Source organism: Passer domesticus, chromosome 5 (genome assembly GCF_036417665.1).
Source record: "Passer domesticus isolate bPasDom1 chromosome 5, bPasDom1.hap1, whole genome shotgun sequence".
NCBI lineage: Eukaryota > Metazoa > Chordata > Aves > Passeriformes > Passeridae > Passer > Passer domesticus.
The window spans coordinates 80,622,676-80,643,382 of NC_087478.1; the positions used below are offsets into that span (position 1 = coordinate 80,622,676).

The 20,707-nt window shown below is 39.8% G+C and overlaps 1 protein-coding gene and 2 long non-coding RNA genes across 25 annotated transcripts in view; 1 reads left to right on the forward strand and 2 right to left on the reverse strand.

The window, feature by feature from the left end:
* Positions 1 to 452, reverse strand: part of LOC135301142 (uncharacterized) — a 34,857-nt gene extending 34,405 nt beyond the window's left edge. Inside the window, exon 1 of the long non-coding RNA XR_010362879.1 lies at positions 126 to 452. This is a non-coding gene — a long non-coding RNA (uncharacterized LOC135301142). The remainder of the gene's footprint in view (positions 1 to 125) is intronic.
* PLEKHA5 (pleckstrin homology domain containing A5) overlaps positions 1 to 20,707 on the forward strand; it is a 157,354-nt gene that overhangs the window by 591 nt on the left and 136,056 nt on the right. For 22 of the 23 annotated variants that reach the window (XR_010362877.1, XR_010362878.1, XR_010362876.1 and 19 more), the window contains exon 3: positions 2,619 to 2,676. Coding sequence is in view for 19 of the 23 variants with exons in the window: in XM_064421415.1 (XP_064277485.1) it covers positions 2,619 to 2,676 (58 nt within the window). In the remaining 4 variants the exon portion in view is untranslated. Of the gene's footprint in view, positions 1 to 512; positions 673 to 2,618; positions 2,677 to 20,707 lie in introns of those variants that run through there. The other variant, XM_064421409.1, reaches the window with a different exon arrangement.
* Positions 9,073 to 13,348, reverse strand: LOC135301144 (uncharacterized). The gene is made up of 3 exons (XR_010362881.1): positions 12,389 to 13,348; positions 11,686 to 11,854; positions 9,073 to 9,525 (listed from the first exon to the last, which is right to left on the reverse strand). It is a non-coding gene; the product is annotated as an uncharacterized LOC135301144 (long non-coding RNA).

A 20,707-nucleotide genomic window follows, 5' to 3' on the forward strand; every position in this document is an offset into this window, starting at 1 on the left:
GGGGCGAGCCGTGTTCCTGCCGGCCGGTTCCTCCTCCCGCTGCCCCCGAGTTGTGCCTGTGTGGTGTGCCTGCCTCTGCCTTCCCTCGGTCGCCTTGTGTCACCCCTGCGAGGCTGTGTAGTTACCATTAGAGACCGCCTCGTTCCTCTCGTGCTCCTCGCTGGCTGCCCCGGCTATCCACCTGCACAGCATCCTTGCCCGGTTTAGCACGAAAGCACTCAGCGTATTTCTATTTCCAGCAGCGCCTAGATTTAACCACGATAGGTGGACTGGAAATGTAGGGGCTGGTTTCGCCGGTCACCTAGAAACCCTCTTTCTCCCTGCGCTTCCATCTAGGCTGAGAGTCTGTGTGGTTTCCAAGTGACTGGGAGAGGTGGAATAGGTGGGAGGAAAAGGGGCTTGAAACGTTCGAAATAACTTGATTCCACCCTCCTCCCTCCAAGTCTTTGCTTCTGCTGTTTGTTCCACTCTGGAGAAGTATCAGCAGGAGGTGCTGGAGGAGGAGGATTTACAGCAGACACTCCGGAGAGCCGGAGCCAAACTCTTGGCTGCTGGAGCTGCGCACAGGCTGCATATGCCGCTGGGAGGTGGTGGAGTGTAGTAATACGTGCAGTTGTTTTTATGTGTGTAAGCACTTGGATGATCGCGGGGAAATAATCTGCAAGTGAATTGGTCTGTATCAGATTATTTGCTTTTTTATGTTTGGTTAATACTTATGCATTAAGGAATCAGAAACAGCCTTTCAGAAAACTGTGGGCAGCCTTTTTATTTTTTTTTCCTTTTTGTTTTTGAGTTAGGAATAGTTGAAAAACCACAGGTTTCTGGCTATTAGAACCCTGCAGTTTGATTTGCAGCGACGGTTCTGTTGTTTGTAAGAAGTCATTTAATGCTGGGAAATGGAACTACTGATTGCTATCAGGCTCCTCTTGCTCCTGCTCTCAGCGCTCACATTGAGAAAGTGGCCTTCATCTACAGCAGTGTGCATGGGGGCAGCTGTGTGTGAAGTGCTTTTCTTGTTCAACACCGGCATTAGCTGAGTATTAATTCTTTTTTTAAGCTATTCCCACTGTCCCTGTTGACTGATAATGATTTCCCAGTAATTTTCCAAGTGTCTCATTTGTTTCTGCTGTTAAGTGCCTTCTGAAGGAAATGCAGTTTGCTTTTGAGTGTCTGGAGTATTGTGTGTAACAGAGCAGAGTTATCATCAGGTAAATGAAACTTGTTTCTGAACACAAGGCTGAGGCATGATCTTTGATACACTGACCATAATTCATCAATCACATACCAAAGTGTCAAAAAACCAAATCTGTTCCTGTAGTTTTCCTCATTCATGTGTATGTTAATCAATCTCTCCATACACAGATATAAATCAAACAGAATTATTCTGGGCTTTATCTCTCCCTTTGCTCAGACCATTGTTCTGGAACCTAGTCAAAATATGTTCAGAATACATCTTCTCTTAAGAAACAATTTTTGACTGAATGGCACTTTTTTTTGCAGATGTATATTATTGTAAAGCTCTCTGTTAAATAATTCTGTGAGGCAAGTTCTAGACGGTGAGGAAAGCTTTGTCCTCCATTATGGATTGAAGTGCTTTTTATTCTTTGAGCTGTTCAGCACTGGAAGGGTATTTTTTGCAAAGTTCTTACAGCAGCCATAAATACTTCTGCTGGAGAGACTTCCTGTTTGCTGTACTTTGCCCCGCGACGTTATCGAAAGACACCTTGATTTTTGTTCTGCAGAAGATGGGAGTGAACAAAAAAAAGCAGCCAGAGCAAATATGTAATGAGGAGGACAAAAACCACCACATAACTCAGCCTGATTTTTTTTTTTCCTTTAGGAAATGCATTCTTGCTTTTATAATTCAATGAGAGAGCTCTACGTATCAATCATTATTTTTATTGATGGGGGCAAACTTCTAAGGGTGGAGATGCCCAACATCTCCAGAGCTTCCATCACACCATGAAACTGAAATTTTGACCATTAGTGGTGTGGGGTTTTTTAATACCTGGACTCCTAACTCTTAAGAGTGGTAATAGAAAGGAAGAGATGCACCCACATCCTCCACTAGATTTACATGGAAAATGGTTTTCATGTAAAATGCAGCAGAGTTGTAAACACTGCAGGAGCACTTGTTAGTCACAACAGTGGTGGAATTATGCTAATACAATGCTAATGCTCTGTGGTGCAGTTGATATGGTGCCTCTTAAGGAGCTTGTGACTTGCATGTAGCTCAGTTAGATGGATTTTTGTTCAGATCTCTGCCTGCCAGGTGAGCTGATGCTGCTGAAGTTCAAGGCAGGGAGATCTGGTGATGACCCTGAGTTGCTGGGCAGAGGAAGGAACCTTAAACGGGGGCACACTTAACCCATCCTTGTTACTATTTGAGAACCAGAAACCCCAATCAGCTTTTCAGGTGTGTAGCTTCTCTTGGCTTACAGAATTCACACTTAGGCAGTCTGGTGAGTCAATTCTGAAATCCTTGTTTCTGGGACTGAAGGTTTCAACATGAGGAATCACAGTGTTTTACCTACCTTAGTGTTAGGGAGTAGACCAGCATGGTCTCATCATTTCTCATTTCAAAAGGTAATTGGAATGTTTTGCTGCTTGTTTTCCAGACTTACCCACAGGTTGGGAGGAAGCCTATACTTTTGAAGGTGCAAGATATTATGTAAAGTAAGTTGAATGTTGGTCACAATACTATAATTTTAAATTCGTTTGTCTAAATGTTGCTGTAATTCTGATTGCTTTCCATACTGAAATTCAGTGTTGTGCTATAAATCCAAAAGGAGCATTTAAATTTGTCACAGGGTATCTAGTCCTTTGTTTACTGATTTCTGCACAGCTGAAACAATTTCTTGACTGTTTGTGTTAATTAAAGCTGTGTGAGGATGGAAATTCAAATGCTGTTTCTGCTTTGAATGTAACCATCTAGCAACAAATGTCCTTGCAAGCCAAGAAAACCTTGAATTTGTCTGTTTACTTGGTATTTGTGTGTGTACCCTCTTGTGCCATAAATGCTTTCACAAAAGCAAGATCTTACTTTATCACTGGGAGAAGAGTCTTTATTTCAGCCCTGTTCTCTAATTACATGGTTTAAAGCCACACTGATGGTTTAATTTGGCCATTTTCTTTGCAGACCTTCTTCTTCTAGCATTGATTTCCATTATTTTTTTTTGTTCTGGTTTTAGTATGTTTTGAGGAGCACGTTCACTGTGGTAGCCTTGCTGTGTGTATTGTCTTTTTGGAAGAGAAACATGAAAATCAAGCTCTTGTATAGAAGTCCAGAGGGTGTATTGGTTGGATCTGTACAAACTTCTTACAAGCTTTTGCTCTCCAGATAGTTAGACCATTCCTATCTGGAAAAATTTTAAGTGGCACCTATGTATATTTGGTTAACATGCTTCTATTTTTCCTGTCTAACAATTCACAGGCTTGTCTCAATTCATTCAGGAGTTTTTGCTCACTGCACTGAGTGTTTGGTTTGCTGTCTTTAATTTAAAGATATCATTAGTGTGATAAGTTTTATGAGTGAAGGTTACAGACAGTTTATAGACTGCAGGTAGGTTTGTTCTGTGTTGCAGTGTTGAGCACAAGGCTGCTGCTCTGTGTAAGATGCATTGCAGACAGTGGAAGGTGGATGCTATGTGTGTGCTTCATGGTTTATTTTATATGAGCGTGCTTGATTTGTCCTAAACAAAATTTAAAAACATACATTGAAGCGTAATGCTCCCAAAAATCTGGGCAGAACAGGCGCTGTGCTGCTTAGGAGGGCAGATTGATTGTTGATAAACAACGTGTTTGTTTTTCTGTTCTTTTCTGCCGTCTTGCAATTGACAGTGCAGGAGTGCTGAGTAGCAATTGACAAGAAATACACCAGACTGGGGACAGGGAGCCATTGAGAAATTTACCTCTGGAGTTCGGTGCAGATTGTTAAATGAAGACAAGTGAGAATTAAAGAAAGCTGTGTTTGTGTGTGTATACAATGTGAAAAAATATTCTTCTGGAGTTTGAGATGGAACCTTTTCTTGTAGAATAAGCTTATGAGCAGTGTGTTGGCCAGCTGTAGTAACTGGAAAATAGCAACTGGAGTTTTCCTGGAATAAACAAGTTGTGCGAACAGCTGTTGTAGATCTCTTCTGGACAGACTTACTGAGTTCTGGGTTGTTTGTGTACCCTTGTCCTTCCAAGATCTTGTGTTCAAGGTGTTACCATAACTGTGAGGATGCCCATGGAGCTGATTGTTTTGCTGATAGCCAGCACCAAATAGCTCAGTTTGTGTTTAAAAGTTGTGCTGCCTTTGAAAACACGTTGCACAAACACTTCTCTGGGATTGGCCAGATGTAGGAGGATGGCAGGGATGGTGCTGTCAGGCCTGCTCAAAGGTTCACGTGGTCTGACCAGTTTGGCATCCTCAGTTAAATACTGGTTTGTTGTGTAGAGTCTCAGGCTGAATTTGAATTCCTGCCCAGTGATAGCTTCTCCTTTTGAAGCTGTCTCACATTCAGCCCTGCTGGTGCTCGAGAGGATGTGAGAGCTAAGGTAGACAGGGTGACAACGTTATAATCACTGTCTTCTGATCCTAGCAGTGTAACTCGGGGTGATGTGTTGATTACAACAATTCTGGTTGTCTGAATTTTAACTTCTGCAACAAGTGGGGCAAACAGCACGGGCTGCTGTGACCTTCTGCCATGCAAGCACCCCCATGTGTGAATTTTTAACCATTTGTGTGTACTGATTTGCTGAATATTAGCATTTGTTACGTCAATTGCAGTGTAATAAAACCATGTCAAAACTGTAAGTATTGAAAGCTTGTTTGTGGTTAGGTCTGAAAGAAACATACTGGTTCATGTTCCATATGAGTTACAAGGAAATGAATGTTAATGTCGTGCTTTTGGTGCTTCAGCCCCTGAAACCTGTCTGTTGCATTCCTGCATCCAGTCAGAGTTAGACAAGAAGGGCAGTCAAGTTTCCTGATCACATAAATAATTTGACCTGACTTCTGAGGCACGGCTTCAGATATGTGGGTTGAATAGAAATGTTTAACAACCTTCCTTTATGGTAAGATCTTATGCTAGACTGTGTTTGAAAATAAAAACCTTTTGAAAATTATTCTTCTGGTTCTTTAATAATAGGTCTTCAGTGTTCCAAGTGGGTGTGTTGCTGAATCTATTACTGTGCTTTTTTTTGGCTTTGATGTAGTAAACACTGTATAATCAAATTGGGATAATGTTGAGGAGATAATCGTCAGCTAAATCTTAACATTCCTTGCACTGACATTTCAAACAAATGACTCAGTATACAGACTGCACTAAAATGTGATTCTTTTTAAAGGACACTGTATTTTTCTTGGGATGTGTGCACTCGGTTTCAGAATAAGTAAATACCAAACAGTGACTATTTTACACATTTTTTTTCTCTCCCGTGGCATTGAATTTGTTCTAGTTTTAAAGTGGAAAGATACACTTAAACAGGGACAGATAAGGAGTTGTTCCCGTTGCATACTGTGATTTTTGTTGGTTGTCATAGTAAGTTGATGCTAGCTAGGACTTTGACCTTTTTGGCATGTTATTATTTCTGGGGTTTTTTTAAGCAGTAGAATATTTGCTAATGACAGAATCATTTCCCCACATGCTCCTCGCTCACCTCTGGTAAACCCAGATGACAAAAGGTGTTGTTTGCTATTTGGAGTTGAAAAATGTGCAATGCCAGGATACCTTGTAGGGAGAGTGGTTACATTGTTTAGGGGTTTTGTCTCTTTCAGGGTGAGGGAGTCTGGGTTTGTTTACTTTACATCAGACCTGTGCGCGGACATCCCTTCACTGGCACTTGGTGGGAGCTCTAGCAGTAAACTTTGCTGAAATAATGCTTGGTTTGGTATTTATACAACTAAACTTTTACCCAGAAAAGCCTACCCTTGACTATAGGACTGATAGCATTCAATTATAACATTTGTTACTTTCAGTTAAGTATTGAATCTTCTGCATTAGGAAGCAAAACTCCAGAGGCTTGAAAATAGCAGCAAACTTGCTATTTTTCTTTTGTCCTGCTTAGGATCCTTCACTGGGCTGGTTACTTGTGCTGAGTGTATTGTGCACTCATGAGCCCTGAAAAGTTAAAGGCTTTCTCCCCAAAAACATATCTAAACTGGATGGTTGTATGGGAAGCTTAAGTTATTTATGTTATTTATAAGTGCCCAAGGAAAAGGACCCCACAGGAAAATCCCATTTTGATACTTCTCAGTAGAGAAAATACACCTGGTCACGGGCCTCAGGCTCCTCACCTGGTAAGGTCATTGAGAATTTCCAGCTTGATGTTTTTAGGGCTTTGTGATGGCTTCATAATCTTTAGGCACCAAAACTCTGGGTTTGAGGACCATAAAAGTACAAAAATGTGCGTGTGCATTTATGCATGTGTTTGAGAAATCCTTATCCTTGGTTAAAATGACCCAATGATCTAAATTCAGGTATTTTCTTACTTTTCTTGCATTTTTGGTTCTCATTGTAGTAGTTCTAAATATATGGTCAATTTTTTGAATATTTTTTTTCTTTTCAAACAAGGGTTATATTATTTAAATTACTAATTTGCCACATAAGGTTGTTCTAAAAATCAGTCCAAAGATAATTGAGGAATTTTGCATCACTCTGCCTAGGTTGGTTTCTACAGAAGTACTATTAGGTAAGCTGTTTGGATGTTAGAATTTGATTTTTCTTAACTTTGCTGTAAGACTGACACTTTTTGGGCAGTACAAAAGCTGACTGCAAAAGTGCTTAAAAACTCAAAGAATTAAGAGGGTTGAAATTCCATTTTTGGGGTTTTCTCTTGAAGTTTATCTTTTCCCGTGTTCCTCAGAACAGTTTTTGCCTGTTGCTGGCTGAACCAAGGCATTGGCAAAGCCTGACCAAAGCCGAGGTGATTTCACTGTTGCATCAAATAAAGGTTTTGTGTGCTTTTATAGAGACTTTTTATCAGTGCAGGTTTGTTTATTGTAGACATGCAGCTTGAAAATTGGGAAGGCAAGAAAAATTTATTAAGTGATTAAAAGGGATAAGATCTCATTCAGCTCCGAGTTTCTACTGTTTACTAAAATAAACCTGTGCTCATTGAGAATTCAGCTTTTGTTTGAACCTTTGTCTTTTATGTGCATTCTAAAGATCTTTCCCATTCAGCTGAGACTTTCTCCAGAAAAATCAAACAACAGCCAGTGGTGTTTGCAGAAAAGCCCTTTCTTGAAAGGAAAAAATGGAATTTGAGAAAAATACGAACAGATGAAACAGTTTTTCTCCTAGACTAAGAATTGCAGTATTCCTCCCAGAAATTCAATTCTTTTCTCTTTACCTCTAACCTTTATTTTACTAAAATGAAGAATAAACCTAATTCTTTTTCTTACATGGTGAGACCTGTAGGTCAAATAATGGTGTATGTGTGAACTGGGACTTAGCCACAAGCTACCCTGTGCCTTTTGTAGTGAGCAGAGCTGTTCAGATAAGGAGAACTTTTTTGGGGGAATGCCTGCACATTTATTATCCGTTTGAACATTTGCTTCTTGCTTCCACTGAAATATTCCAAGAACCAAAAATACCGCAGAGCTGGAGCTGGGTGTGGAGGTGGAAGGATTCTAGGCACAGGAAGAAATGGGTGTTGGTCAGAGGAGAGGTGGGACTGCATCCAAAAAACAGCTTCTGATGGGGTTGGATGTGCAAGGACAGGGCTGCAGGAGAAGGCTGAAAGGGTGGGAGCAGTTGCAGAAGGAGTGGAGAGACAACCAGGCAGAGAGGAGCAGTCAGGAAAAGGAGTGGGGAGCTGATTTCCTAGGAGCAAACTTAATGGGATTTCTCCCAGAGGGAAGGGTGGCAAAAGATGACCCTGCACAAACAAGTTGTCTGACTGGAGTGCAGGTCTGGAAGGGCCCATTATCCCTGGCTCAGGAGTCTGTTTCAGAGTGAGTCTGGGAGGTGGAATATCAAATGTGAGCGTTAGGAATTGCTGTGCTTCTAAAAGCTCTTTTTGCCTGTGACGTCTGTGGTTGATATTTTGAGCTGTCTCTTTCCTGAAGTGTGTTTCTAAATTGGGCAATACCTTAAATGCTTCAGTTTCACTGAGAAAGACTTGAAAGCATGAGGGAGCTTACTGATTTTTTTTTTAAATCATTACCAAGTTTTTCAACACTTGTAAGAATTAATGAATAATTATTTAAAACCACAAAAATACCTATACATAAGCAGTTACATGAAATACTGAAGTCCATAAGAAGGACATTGAAGACACTCAAACTTTTTTGATGTTTGTGACCAAGTTAATAATTGGTCTCCACCTTTAGAACCTTGTTTTTGAAGTGGAAAGATCTTTTCCCTGGCTTTGGTCTCTTCTGGTGATTAAGTACTAATAGTACTAATAGCAGATAAAGTGGATATGCTCTACATTTACTACAGTGAAGTGAATCCTTGCATGGTCTTTCATTTTTGGTATTCACCACGTGTGAACGATGGCAAAAAGCAAAGGAAACTCTCATCAATCAAAACTTTCATGTAGGTGGTTGCTGCAGTATTTAATAAATACAGTAGTACATTTTTCTCCCCCAAACCCTCCCCACTTTGCAAAAAAAGATAGTTAATGTTCCTTCTTGAGAATGGTTTTGGGGCACATACCAGTATTTCATCTTCCTGTTGTGTCTGGGTGCTGTGCAGGTTCTTTTTCTTCTCCCCATCTTGGAACGCATATCCTGCAGCAGCTGGAGCTGAGGGACACTTCCAAAAACACCTCACCTCTATTGTTATACAATCCACTTCTGTTTGTTAGAACTTCCACAGGTCCAAATTCCACCTGGTAACTTTTATGTTCTGCTTTTCCTTTAAAGGAGCTGCACCCACCTTTTTTTTCTTTTTTTTTTTTAATCCCTGTGGTCTGACAGAGTTTTGGTGTGCTGATCAGACCTGGTGTCTGTTGTGGTGTTGCACCAAGCCTGTTTTTCCTGCACATGTTTATGTTACCCCGGCTCTTATTCTAATGAATTACCCTTGCATTAAAGCTGAGATACACTGGGGCTGGCAGTGCAGAGCACTGCTCAGCTGGCTCCTGTGAGAGGGGGAGAAGGCTCCTGTGGAGCTTCAGGCAAAGAAATCCTTGCTGGAAGCAAAGCTCCACAGCCCTGACTGCTGGGATTTCTGCCAGCGTGGTGCCTGGATGTGTGTTCTTTTCTGTGTTTCAGTAAGTAAATACCTAAATTTAGACTCTTTCCCCTCCTCTCTCTCCCTCCTCCCTTGCTTTCTTGCTCTGGGATGTGTGAGATAACCATGCCTTTCAGTTCTCTTGCATTTGGTTGAGGTGAAGGGGTTCCATGACAGTGGTGTTGCAGAAGCTGCATGAGGAGCCACCATCAGAAGTGGAAATTTGGGGATGGGAGCTTGACAGCAGAGGCACTCCAGTGAAACTCTGCTTCCCAGTGCTGGCCAGGACAGGAAGGTCTGGTTGTGAGGTTGCATCTTTCTGCTTCTATGAAACTTGAATTGAATACTTGTTTGAAATCTGTGGGGTAGGGAAAAAAAAAGAGGCTTTTAAGACAGTATTTTGAATGGCTATGTGGCCTGTGATTGTGTTGAAGCTTTATATAAACAATTAAAGAGACTTCTGCATATTCAGGAGGCTCCACAAACTTAGTTCTTCATGGCTTTTTCCACTGTGATTTAGTAAGAACAATTATTTGTAAGGAAAGGTATATTGCCAAGCAGCCTAACCTTTAAAATTGGCTCCCTGCTTTTTCTTCTTCCAGAATCTATTAGAAATCATGTTTAATAGAAACAAGTGCTTTAAAAACAAATTTTGTGCTTTATTAACTGGAAATGTTTCAGTGTTTCTGACCAGGCAAGAGAGGTCCTAGTAAGAAAAGGTGTTTGAAAGCAAAATGCCTGGTGAAAGTTCCAATTTCAAATGCCATCTTTCCATTCCAGTATTTCCTGGAAGCTCTTATGTTTACTACTCACTGAATAAGTAGGATACTGTAATTGCACAAATCCTGCAAAAATACAGCTTTGGATTTTGTTCTGAGCTGTACTACTAGCAAAATTCTGTCATTCTGGGTTTTTTTTTATTCCCTTTTTTTATTAAATCCTGCAGATTATGCAGCTGCTGACCAATGTCCATAATATTTATAATTTTTGAGAATCTATTTTTGAGAAGAGTAAAAACATGTGATTGTATAATCTTTAAAATTTTTCAATGAACTTGGCTTATAAAAAGGACAGAAATCTCTCCTTGAAATAAAATTTTGTGAGCAACAAGAATAAACACATGGTGTTCTGAAATGCTTACAGTGAAGAAGAAAACCTTGTAATCTGATTTACTTGAATGCCTAAAAGGGTAACTTGGTTTCCTCATGGCTAAGACTGTGGTGGGGAGAGTTTTGTTGTGGATTTTAGATGTTGCTCACACCATTTTGTACGGTTGCTTGTGTATTTTTTGATGAAAAAGGAAAATCCTCTAGATGACTATAAAACTCTGTGGCTGAAATATTTTGTAAGGTTTGAAGCAAAGGTTGAAAAAGAAAGTTGCAAACAAGAGTACATGTTTGAGCAATCAATGTCGTAAGAACAAGTGTTCATTTTAAGGATGAATTTTAATCAGAAGAATGATGCAAGCTAAACCTCATTAGATATTCATATCATCTGTTCTGATCTGAAATCTCTCTTGTGGTACAAACTCAGATCTTCTCTGCTTGATGTGGGTATCAGTTGCTTACCTGGTCTGAAACACTGAAATATTTTCAGTTGTTAAAGCACACAAATGTTACTCTTTTTCTCTCCCAATTAATAACATTTCAGCTTCTGCTGATTGATCTATCTTCTTTGTTTTGTCAGCAGAGTTAAAATAATTTGACTTTTGAATCAGTAAATTTTCAACTTGTTTAATTGAAACCTAAAGATATCCCTGTTACAGTGAATTTTGGATAAGTAGGTCACTAAAGCTACCCTAGGTCAGACAGGAGGTGGTTATGGACATTGTCCTACAATGAATGCCCAGCAGGAGCAGGGAGCTCATTCTGTCCCCTGGCACTGGTGGGGTCACACCTGGAGTGCTGTGCCCAGCTCTGGCCCCTCACTTTGGGAAGGACTTTGAGACCCTTGAGTCCATCCAGAGGAGGCAATGAGGCTGGAGAGGGGCTGGGAACAGAAACCCTGAGAGGAACCCCTGAGGGAGCTGGGGGTGCTCACCTGGAGAGAAGGAGACTCAGGGTGACCTTATTACATGAGTTACACCTTTCAGCTCCTGAAAGGTGCCTGTGCTCAGCTGGGGCTGGTCTCTTTCTCCAGCAGCACTGACAGAACCAGAGCACACAGCCTCCAGCTGCACCAAGGGAAATACAGGTTGGATATCAGGAAAAAGGTTTTTACAGAAAGGGTGATAAAGTTCTGGAATGGCTGCCCAGGGAGGTGGTGCAGTCACCATCCCTGGGTGTGTTTAACAAAGCCTGGATGTGGCACTGGGGGCCAGGGTTCAGTTGAGGTGTTGGGGCTGGGTTGGACTCGATGGTCTTGAAGGTCTCTTCCAACCTGGCCATGCTGTGAATTCTGTGGATTCTGTGAATTGGAAGAGTTTGGGAGCCTAAATACTTAGACTCAGCAATGGGAGTCTTGGGCTATGTTTTTGGAGTTTGTGGTCTGTAAAAAGCACTGGGCTGGGGTTTCTTACCTGGTTCCACACCCATCCCTGGGCACTGCAGCATCCTGAGCCCTGCCAGGCAGCCTTGGCTCCTGCCTGTGCCCCTCCTTTTGCTCAGCTCCAGGTAAAACTGAGCTGAAATCTTGCAATCTGCAAGGTCTCTTCATCAGCCTTGCCTTGGAGTGCTGTGGGGATGAGGCTGGAAGGAAGCAGGGTGTGAATTGTGCCAACACTGCTGCCAAAGGTGTTTTATTTCCTCTGTACTGAGCCTTGGATTTCTTTATCTGCAGCTCCTGTCTGTCTGACAATTCAATAACTGAATGAAAGGGTTTTTTCCTGTAAACTGAATTTAAAAGTTTCCCAGATTTAAACTTTCTCTGTAGTGATTGCCACAAAGAGGAGGGTTTAAGGAAAGCTTTTTGTTCTTAAGTGCAGATAAACTGACAACAAAACCATTAAATTTGCCTGCTTTTCTAGCTGAATATATTACACAGTACATAGTAAAGAGCATAAAAGGTGACATTTTAGAATTATTTAGATGAGTGATGCCTAGTAATATGGTAAAGTGATATCTGTTTAAATGCAAATTTAATGAAAGGTTATCCTTTTGGTCTTCCTGTTACCACTAGTGTTTATTTCTTTTATGTATATATATACATACACTCACATACATATACAGAGCACATTGTTGTTTATGCCTCTTCTGCAGACCACCCGCTCCCAAATTTCTTACCTGGAATACTTGCATTTTGCTTCACTTTCAAAATACAATAAAAATCTGAACCTTTTCCTGAAGTGCTCCTTATTCTTGCATTCTAAGCTACACACTTTGCAGTGTGCTTCAGAGTTGAGCTCACTCTGTGGTTTTCATCCAGCTTCAGGTGAGAGTGCCAAACCTGTCTAACAAGAAATTCGGGATTTCTGGTGCCTCTGATTGCTCATTTTGCGGTTCAAAACAACAAAAAGTGCTATCAAATTCAGCAATTCAAATGCCAGTGTTTTATCCTGTTCATTAGAATCTTTTGTTTGGGTGCTTGCTGCCTCAAAACACTTTTGAGTTCAGATATGTAAGTTCCTTGAAAATTTTGCTATTTAGTTGCTGAAAAAGGAGTGAGACATGAGCAGACAACTCAAGTCTCTTGATTAAAGTGCTGGTGTCCTATTAGGCTCTAAGTGGGGTTTGCTGTGTTTCACAGCCCTAGATGATTTAAGCAAAGATTGCATCAGGCTGAGGAGTTGGAATTGCCAGGTCTTAAAGAAGAGGGGGAGGAAGTCTTCTGCTCGGTAATGGAGTTGTTTTTTTCTTTCTGACTTCTAGTGATGCTGTTTTTGAGTTATTAGTGCAGACAGAGACTTCTCAAACTTTTAATGAGGATTGAAGGTACCATCGTTTTTGTCAAGTATTGCAATCATTAGCTTAGACAGGAGTTCTTGCTTTTACTATTTTCGTTGAAAAACTGCCTTGCACAATTGTAAACAGGGTTTTGTTCTGGTAACTTAAGGCTTTTATTTATTTTTTCAAGGAGGTGTAGAAATGAATCTGGCTCTGTTTCAGAACCTGTGTGTCTCACACACTTTCACTAGGCCTGGTATACAGGAGATTATGTTGCTGGCAGAGTGAATCTGTAAAGAACAAACAAAATGTTTCATTCGTTTGAAGATGGCTCTAAGAAAAATTGGAGTAGAATTTGTGGAAAATTGGCTCTTGTATTCCTACCTAATTTCTTTGCAGCAGTAGGGACCTGAATTGTAATGAATGGAAGTGAATAGGTTTTGGATTTGATTTAACAGCTGGGTTCACCAAGTGTCTCTATTAGGAGTGTAGAGGGAATGGTCAAAAGCAGAGTTTATGGAAGATTTTATGGTTTGGGTTTTTTTCTCTCCGAATTTGACATAGATATGTCAGCCACGACAAAAAAATCAAATGCAATGCAGACAAAGCTGCAGTTGGCAGCTGTTAATTTGTTTTGATCAGAGGCAAATATTTCAAGTCTTCTGATCAGTTTATTTTCCTTGAGCTGAAGTAATTTGGTTTTTTAGTAGTCTAAAAGCCTCTCTGCACCACTGGTTTGGAAAAAAAAAAGAATAGAGATTTATTTATATCAGAAAAACAACTGGCTCCAACTCTTTGTCTCTGCAGTTCTTTTCTTCTGCTGTTTGACCTTCTCTTTCTCTTCCTTTTTATTTTATTTCTGTATACATGCCCTTATTGTTCACCCTACTATTTCCACTGTTACTCTGCTTGCTTCTAGCACTGGTAGCTCAAGGAGTGTTAGACATGATCTTCCCCAGTTGGACTGCATGCCAGATTTTCCTAAGGGGAATGTAAATACTGCGAGGTCAGTGCAGTATCAAATGCCTGCAGCCTGAAGTGAACCCAGCAGGATTTTCTGCTGTTCAGTCAGAATTAAAACCTGCTCAGGATACACTGCTAAATGTTGAAAAGTCAAGACTTTGCTTTATATATTAAGCCTTACAGATTTTTATTTTTTTTTTAACTTTAATTACGCTTATTTTTTCCCCTAACATGAAGGAGTGTGCACTAGGGACTCCTCAGTAGAACTGTGGTAATTAACAGATACGTTTAGAAACCTTTCTCTGTGTATTGATGGATTAGATTACTTGTTTCGTTTCTAAAAATGACAAAGAGGTGAATGTGTTTGCGTCCTCACCTGCAACATATTTAATACAGTGACACTTAAACCTTCAACTCATGTGCTGTAAATACAAATAAAATCTTCAGCCCATCCATTCCTCCATGTTTTCCCTCACCTCCTTCACTCCCCCCTTTCTGCCTGAAAAAGAATGGGCTGGGGTAAACTCGCATGGCACAGCAAAAACAAATTGCTCTTGATGACTTTCTCCTGTGCTTCAAACAACCTGCTGGCCATTCCTCTGAGGGAGAATTGCTCCCTGTGATCCCTTCAGCTCAGTGATGCTCTTTAATTTGCCATGTGATAGTTTGAATTGCTTGCATCTGTGTGCTGCTAGGGACCAGAACTTCTCGTTTTACAAGGAGGGGAAGTGGAGATTAACAACTGTACTCGAGGGGTTTTTTGCTGTGTAGGGCTGCTGTCAGTAAATTGACATATTTTAGCTCTCTGTCTTTCAGACTGTTGTCTGTGAAAGACTGGCTGCTGTTAGTTTGGGGAAGAATCCATCTAACTGATGAAATTAGAAGAAAATAATCTCTGAATATTTATAGACAAGCCAGGGGTTGAGCTGTTCTTTGGTATTTTCTGTTGGCCACGCCATGGTAAAACCAATTCTTTCTCCAGGTCTCTTAAGATGTCATGGTAATGTCACTGTAAATGACAACAGAAAAATACAACTTGTGGCCAGGGAATGCTTGCTTTCTTCAAAAATCAAAGCTGTTTTATTTTTATGAGGAGATAAATAGTGTTGTGGTCGTTAGATAAGTCCCTACTGATTCACAGTGTTTTTGTTATGTTCCTGGTAAAGTTTCATGGTTTTGTCTGGGAAACTTCATGATGCTCAGATGAAGGAATATTTGGTTATTGAATGCTGCACTTTGATTTTCTCAGTGGATTAAAGTGGGTATTGAAAATAACTATTAGAGGTCTTGATGAAAAACTACAGTGCTGAACAGAGAATAAAACAGACTTTAAAATGAACAGCATTAGTAGCTGTCATGTAAGCAAAGTAATGTTAAGTTCAAATGAATACATTATGAAATACTCATTCTGAAGCAAAGATGAATGTATTATGGAGTGTAAAACTAGCTTTCAAGAATAGCACTAAAAATGCATTCCTTGAACAGCTTTATTAATACTTAGTTTTGTGCCATTGGACAGCATTTTTTACTAGAAATAATTTACTTGGGAGATGAACGTTTCATACCTTTTCTTTCTAAAAATGAAAAGCATAAACACCTGTGTGCTGGTAGGCCGTTGCTTAAAATATTCAAGTAAAAACTTAGGCTAATGCCTGTGAAGGAGTAGGAAGAGCTCATCTATTCTTTCTTTTAAAATAACAAAAATTAGCTTTTCATTTTAGTTAATAAAAGAATGTATGTGTGTGGGTTTTTGGTTGTTGTTGGTATAATGTAATAGAAATTCCCAAAGTCCATTTGAAATGATGGGAATTTCATCAGCAGGATTGCAAGAAGTCTGGCATGTGACTAGCTGTGATTTGTGAGGTTTCATTGTTTGTTTTTTACAACACTTTGCAGCAATGCTGTTGAATTTCTAAATTCAGGGATTAAGGGTGTTTGAAGCACCAATAAGTGCCTCAGTTCACCATCTGGATTGGTCTGGTTTGGGTTCTGGAGCTGCCTGAGTGAAGGACATTGAACTCTCCATGGCATCACTGATTTTCCCGGTCAATTCTGTAACCCCAGCATTTATTTTGGGAAAGATCCAGTATTTCTGGCTGAGATGTCTACAAGGGAATGTAGGGTTTGTTTGGGTTTCTTTTTTTTCAGTCAAGTAGAACACTGGTTCTTTTTGTGAAGTGTTTAATGATTCCTCCTCATGAGGTGTGATGATTAAATTGTAGCATCCTTGTGCATCATTATTTTAAAAAAAAGTGTTGATATTTGTTTATTTCAGTAGGAAAGGGTGGTTGCATCTGCTGTCTTTTGCACAGCTCTGTAAGACACAGTTTTATCCCATTGCTGACTGAAAATAAACCACTCTGAGAGCAGCAGTGGTTTCCTGAGCCCACTTGGGGACGACTTTGGAGTTCCCCTCTGCAGTGCTGCCTCTCTGCAGACCACTGGCAGCTCTGACATCTGCATTTCTGCAGTTTGTCTGCACCCCTTTTCCGTGGATTAAGCTTTTCCCAGTCACTGAAGATGGATTCTGAGTTTTGGGAGAAAGTTCTCATCTGCAGGAAGGCGGCTGCAACACCTCTGCTCCAGGTGCACTTACAGCTTGCATCTGTTAGATTTTGTCATCTTAAATAATTGAGTCCAAAAGCAGAGGAATTCGTTAGCAGCCCTAGAATTATGTGGAGCTTATTGGCAAATACTCTTTCATCATACACAGTTTTTTAATAACTATAAACCTAACTTTTTTTTAGATGAGGGAGATTGAACTGAGCACAGATAATTGTTTCCAATCCTGATCACACCGTAGACAATAAAATCTTATGTCTGAACAACCACTGGAATATAATCATGTAAAAATTAAAGTTGCAGGAAATTATGTTGCTGTGGAAAAAATAATTTGCTTTATTCCCACAGGCACTAATTATCAGGGCTCTAAACTGAAACTTGTACTTTTCTGCAAAGGATCCTTGTAAGGAAAACATAATCAAGAGCCACTAAAATCTCTGGTCTTATTTTTAGAGATAAATTGTGCTATTTTACTGGTTGCTTTCCAAGTTATGTATTGAAATGGTAAAACAAACAAAAAAAATTTGCTCGACTAAATTCCACATAATGGTACATTCTTAGCACTCAGCACTCAAATAAGAGGTGGGAATGGAGGAGAATGTAATTTCATAATACATTTCCATTATTTAGTAACTTGGGTAGACTGTGTTTTTAAATACTTTATTTTTGTTTAATTTGCGTAGAAAACCACTGCCTGTGTTTGTTCACTTTTCAAAGCATCTCAGCTTTTCATGCTCTTTAGACCATGTTTTGTGCTGCACAAAATACCATGGAAATGTTAGTTCTAGAGCTTGCTGGTGACACTGCTTTGAGCTATTTCTGATTGCTGTTTTGGTGTTTCTTTTGACCACCAAAATTAGATGAGACCATTGCTAGTTTGTAAGCTATATGTGGATATTTAATAAATATATATATATATTTACTTGCTCGAGGTGTAGTAAAGAAGAGCATATAAATATTGTGTGTGGAATGGTCTTTGAAGCGGGGATTTTGTTTTCAGTAATTTGCTGTTCTCTTCTTCCAGTGTTCCTACTGTATGATTCACCTGGTGGTGTGGTAATGGCCAGGGTAATAATTTGGGGAGAAATGACTCATGAAAAGCTGAGAAGGTGCAAGTCCCAAAAGAAGATAATGGTACAGAATAAGAGCTGATGTGCATCAGCAGCTGTAGGGATGTAAATATTTTGTGAGTTACAGCAGTAAATAGGCAGCTCTGTGGGAACAGGCAGCATCCCTCTGAATGGACACATTTCTTCAAAATAAAACTTTTAATGGAGGAAAGAAAATATTTACAAGAAAGATTTTCTCCAAATGCTCAGGAGCAGGGTTGATGTGCAGTCCTGGCAGCTGAGGAGAGAGTGATGAGCACCCTACATGAAATTAGGACAGGAATTTACATACAGGAGCTGCTTCCTTTGAGCTGAGCAGAACAGCAGTGTTTTCAAGATATGACCTGTCTTGGCAGAAGATGAACTGAATAGTGTGAATTCATCAAGAGTTTGTATCTTTGTAACCTGTTTTGAGGCAGCTGAAGTGGCTCATGTTAAATATTTTACATGGCTCAGCTCTCCCTTTTAAAGGATTTTTTTTTTATCTGACCAAAATTAACCATCTGCTTGTCGGAGGTCATTTTGCCACAAAAACAGATGAAAGGTTTTCTTTGTGGTGCAAGATTAATAGGTGGAAGAATATGAAGTTAGAGGCCAATTAAAATATTTTCTTGGTTACCCTGTATAGGTAGCATTAAAAAAATTAGGAGATCTGTAATGGCATTCTATAGAGAATTTATGTTGTTAAATGTTTTTTCCTCTTTGTATACTTGCTCATTTTGACTACTTAATTAATTTTTTTTTCATTTGCCTGGGGAGAAGGACTTTTCAAAATTAAACTAATAACCAAAAAAAACACATCTGTGTAGTGTTAATACTGGTTCAAGGTTTTTCTCTTTTTAGCTGACATGGAGTCTTCATTCTTTAGGAACCAACTTGAACATTAAAATCCTTTCCTTGCAGATTTTGCCACTGTTTTTTAAAATAATAACTTAAAAAAAAAACCCATCTGTTTCTTATTTAAGATAACTAGGAAGAAAACTGCCCTCTCACTTTAAGTGTGTCAAGGTGAACACTGACTTCAGCAGTAACACACAGTACAGAGGAGTACAAGCTCCACGTTCTTTCAGCCTTGCAAAGATTTTCAAATATCTCCCAACTCTTGTGAATTGTGGTACAGCTTTTTGTGCAGTGGACACTAAAGTTAAATTTTAACTTGGAGTTAAATAACAGCTTGCCTTTTTTTTTAATTTTTTTTGTTGTTGTTGTTCCCTGAAGTGATTTGAACCTCTACAAAGGCAATCTGCAGGTAGTAGATGCTGTTTTACACTTCAGCCACCAGGTCCTAAATTTTAGTGATGATTTTCCAAAGTTGGATGAGTTGGTTGTTTGGGTTTTGGTTTTTTTTTCCTCTTTATGTCTCCTTTTGAGCCAGTATCTTAATTGAATCTTTTATTTCCACTTTGCTAAAATAAACTTGGAGCAAATGTTGCTTCTTGAATGGATATTCTTGTGGTTTGAGCGAGGAAACTCTGCATGCATTTAAAAAAAAAATTATATGCAACTTTATCAATATGTTGCCTTACTGGTGTTTCTACTGCCTAGAGAGTCCTAAGCTGTTTAGGAGAGTGGGTTTTTTTAAAATAATTTCATTTGGAAAGTAAAAAGGAGATAATTCTTTTTGATTTTTAGGTGTGCTCTTTTTTGTCACAACACCACTGCTTTTGACTGACCTTTTGATGTGAGGATTTCTGTCTCTTTTTAACAAGATTTCCTTTTCCTATTTGAAAGGCAGCACTACTTGCTCAAATTCGATTGATATCTTCATGATGCTAAGCTTTTGAATTGACAGAATTGCATGCCCTCAGGATAGGAAAAAATGTAATCTATTGATATTTGGATTATATTTTATCACTTCCATTTGGGAGAAGAAGCGGAAGCTGTGGCCTTCATCCACAGTGTAAAGAAAACAGACTTCTTAAAATCAAATTGCAGCTGGAAAAGTAGAATTTTTAAAGGCCTGACATGTGAAATAATATTGTTCCAGTTCATCGTGTCTAGAAATAGGAGCATAGTCCTATGCTAAAGTAGTACTGGTTTAACAGGAAAGTGATATAATGGAACTGGGGACACAGAGGAGCTCAAAATGGAAGAGCTTCATTTGGGGATTGCCCGGAATACCTCACTGAGGGCTGAGAGTGCAAGTCTTCAAAGGTAGAAATGGTAGAAAGGCAAGTGAAGAACAGGTTTGCTGTGTATTCCAATAAGAGAGCTACCAGGAGGAATCACAAGTCAAGGAGGGCTGGCCCTTGTGGCTGATGCTCCAAAGGTCTGAAAGAAACACCTGTCATTCAGGAAAGTGGCTGAAAAGATCTGGAAAGTGTTTCCACAAGCAGTTACGGAATCCTGTGCTCACTCCTTTTCTTTGGTAGCCTGTGGCATTCACATTCTCTGGAAAAATTCCTTGCCCAGGATTTTTCTCCTGGAAAGCTGAGAAGCCTCAGAGAAAAAGGAAAACAATTCTTATCTCATTTGCTTCTCCTGTGTTGTGCTCACATGTGGAATGTGTTTGGAGCTTGTTTACCCACAGGTGATTGTTTCATTGGATTCTGCTGTGAGTTATTTTAACTCAGTGGCCAATCAGGACCAGGCTGTGTCGGGACTCTGGAAGAGTCACTAGTTTTCATTATTATCTTTTTATCATTCTGTAAGTATCCTTTCTGTATAGTTTAGTATAGTATTCTTTAATATAATATAGTACCATAAAATAATAAATTAGCCTTCTGAGACGATGGAGTCAGATTCCTGCCTTCATTGGGGCACCCCTCAAATACAAGAGTAGCCCACCTCTGAATCCTGTAATGGCCAAAGCCAGGCATCCCTGTGCATCCCTCCTGTCCCAGGTGTTTGCTGCTGATCCCAGCCCTGCTGTGTGGCTCCAACCTGCTTCAGCAGCTCTGGAGAGCAGCATTCATCACCAGGGTATACATTTTAATTTGCCAGGAGTCAATGAGAGGGAATGCTGTTTTAATTATGGTGCTGCAGGTACTTAGAGAAGCTCTTGCAGGGTATCTCTGACTGGTATCTTATCACTAAAGCTTTGATGGGTGCTGTGTGTGCACGAAGCATGGCTGCATGGGAAGAT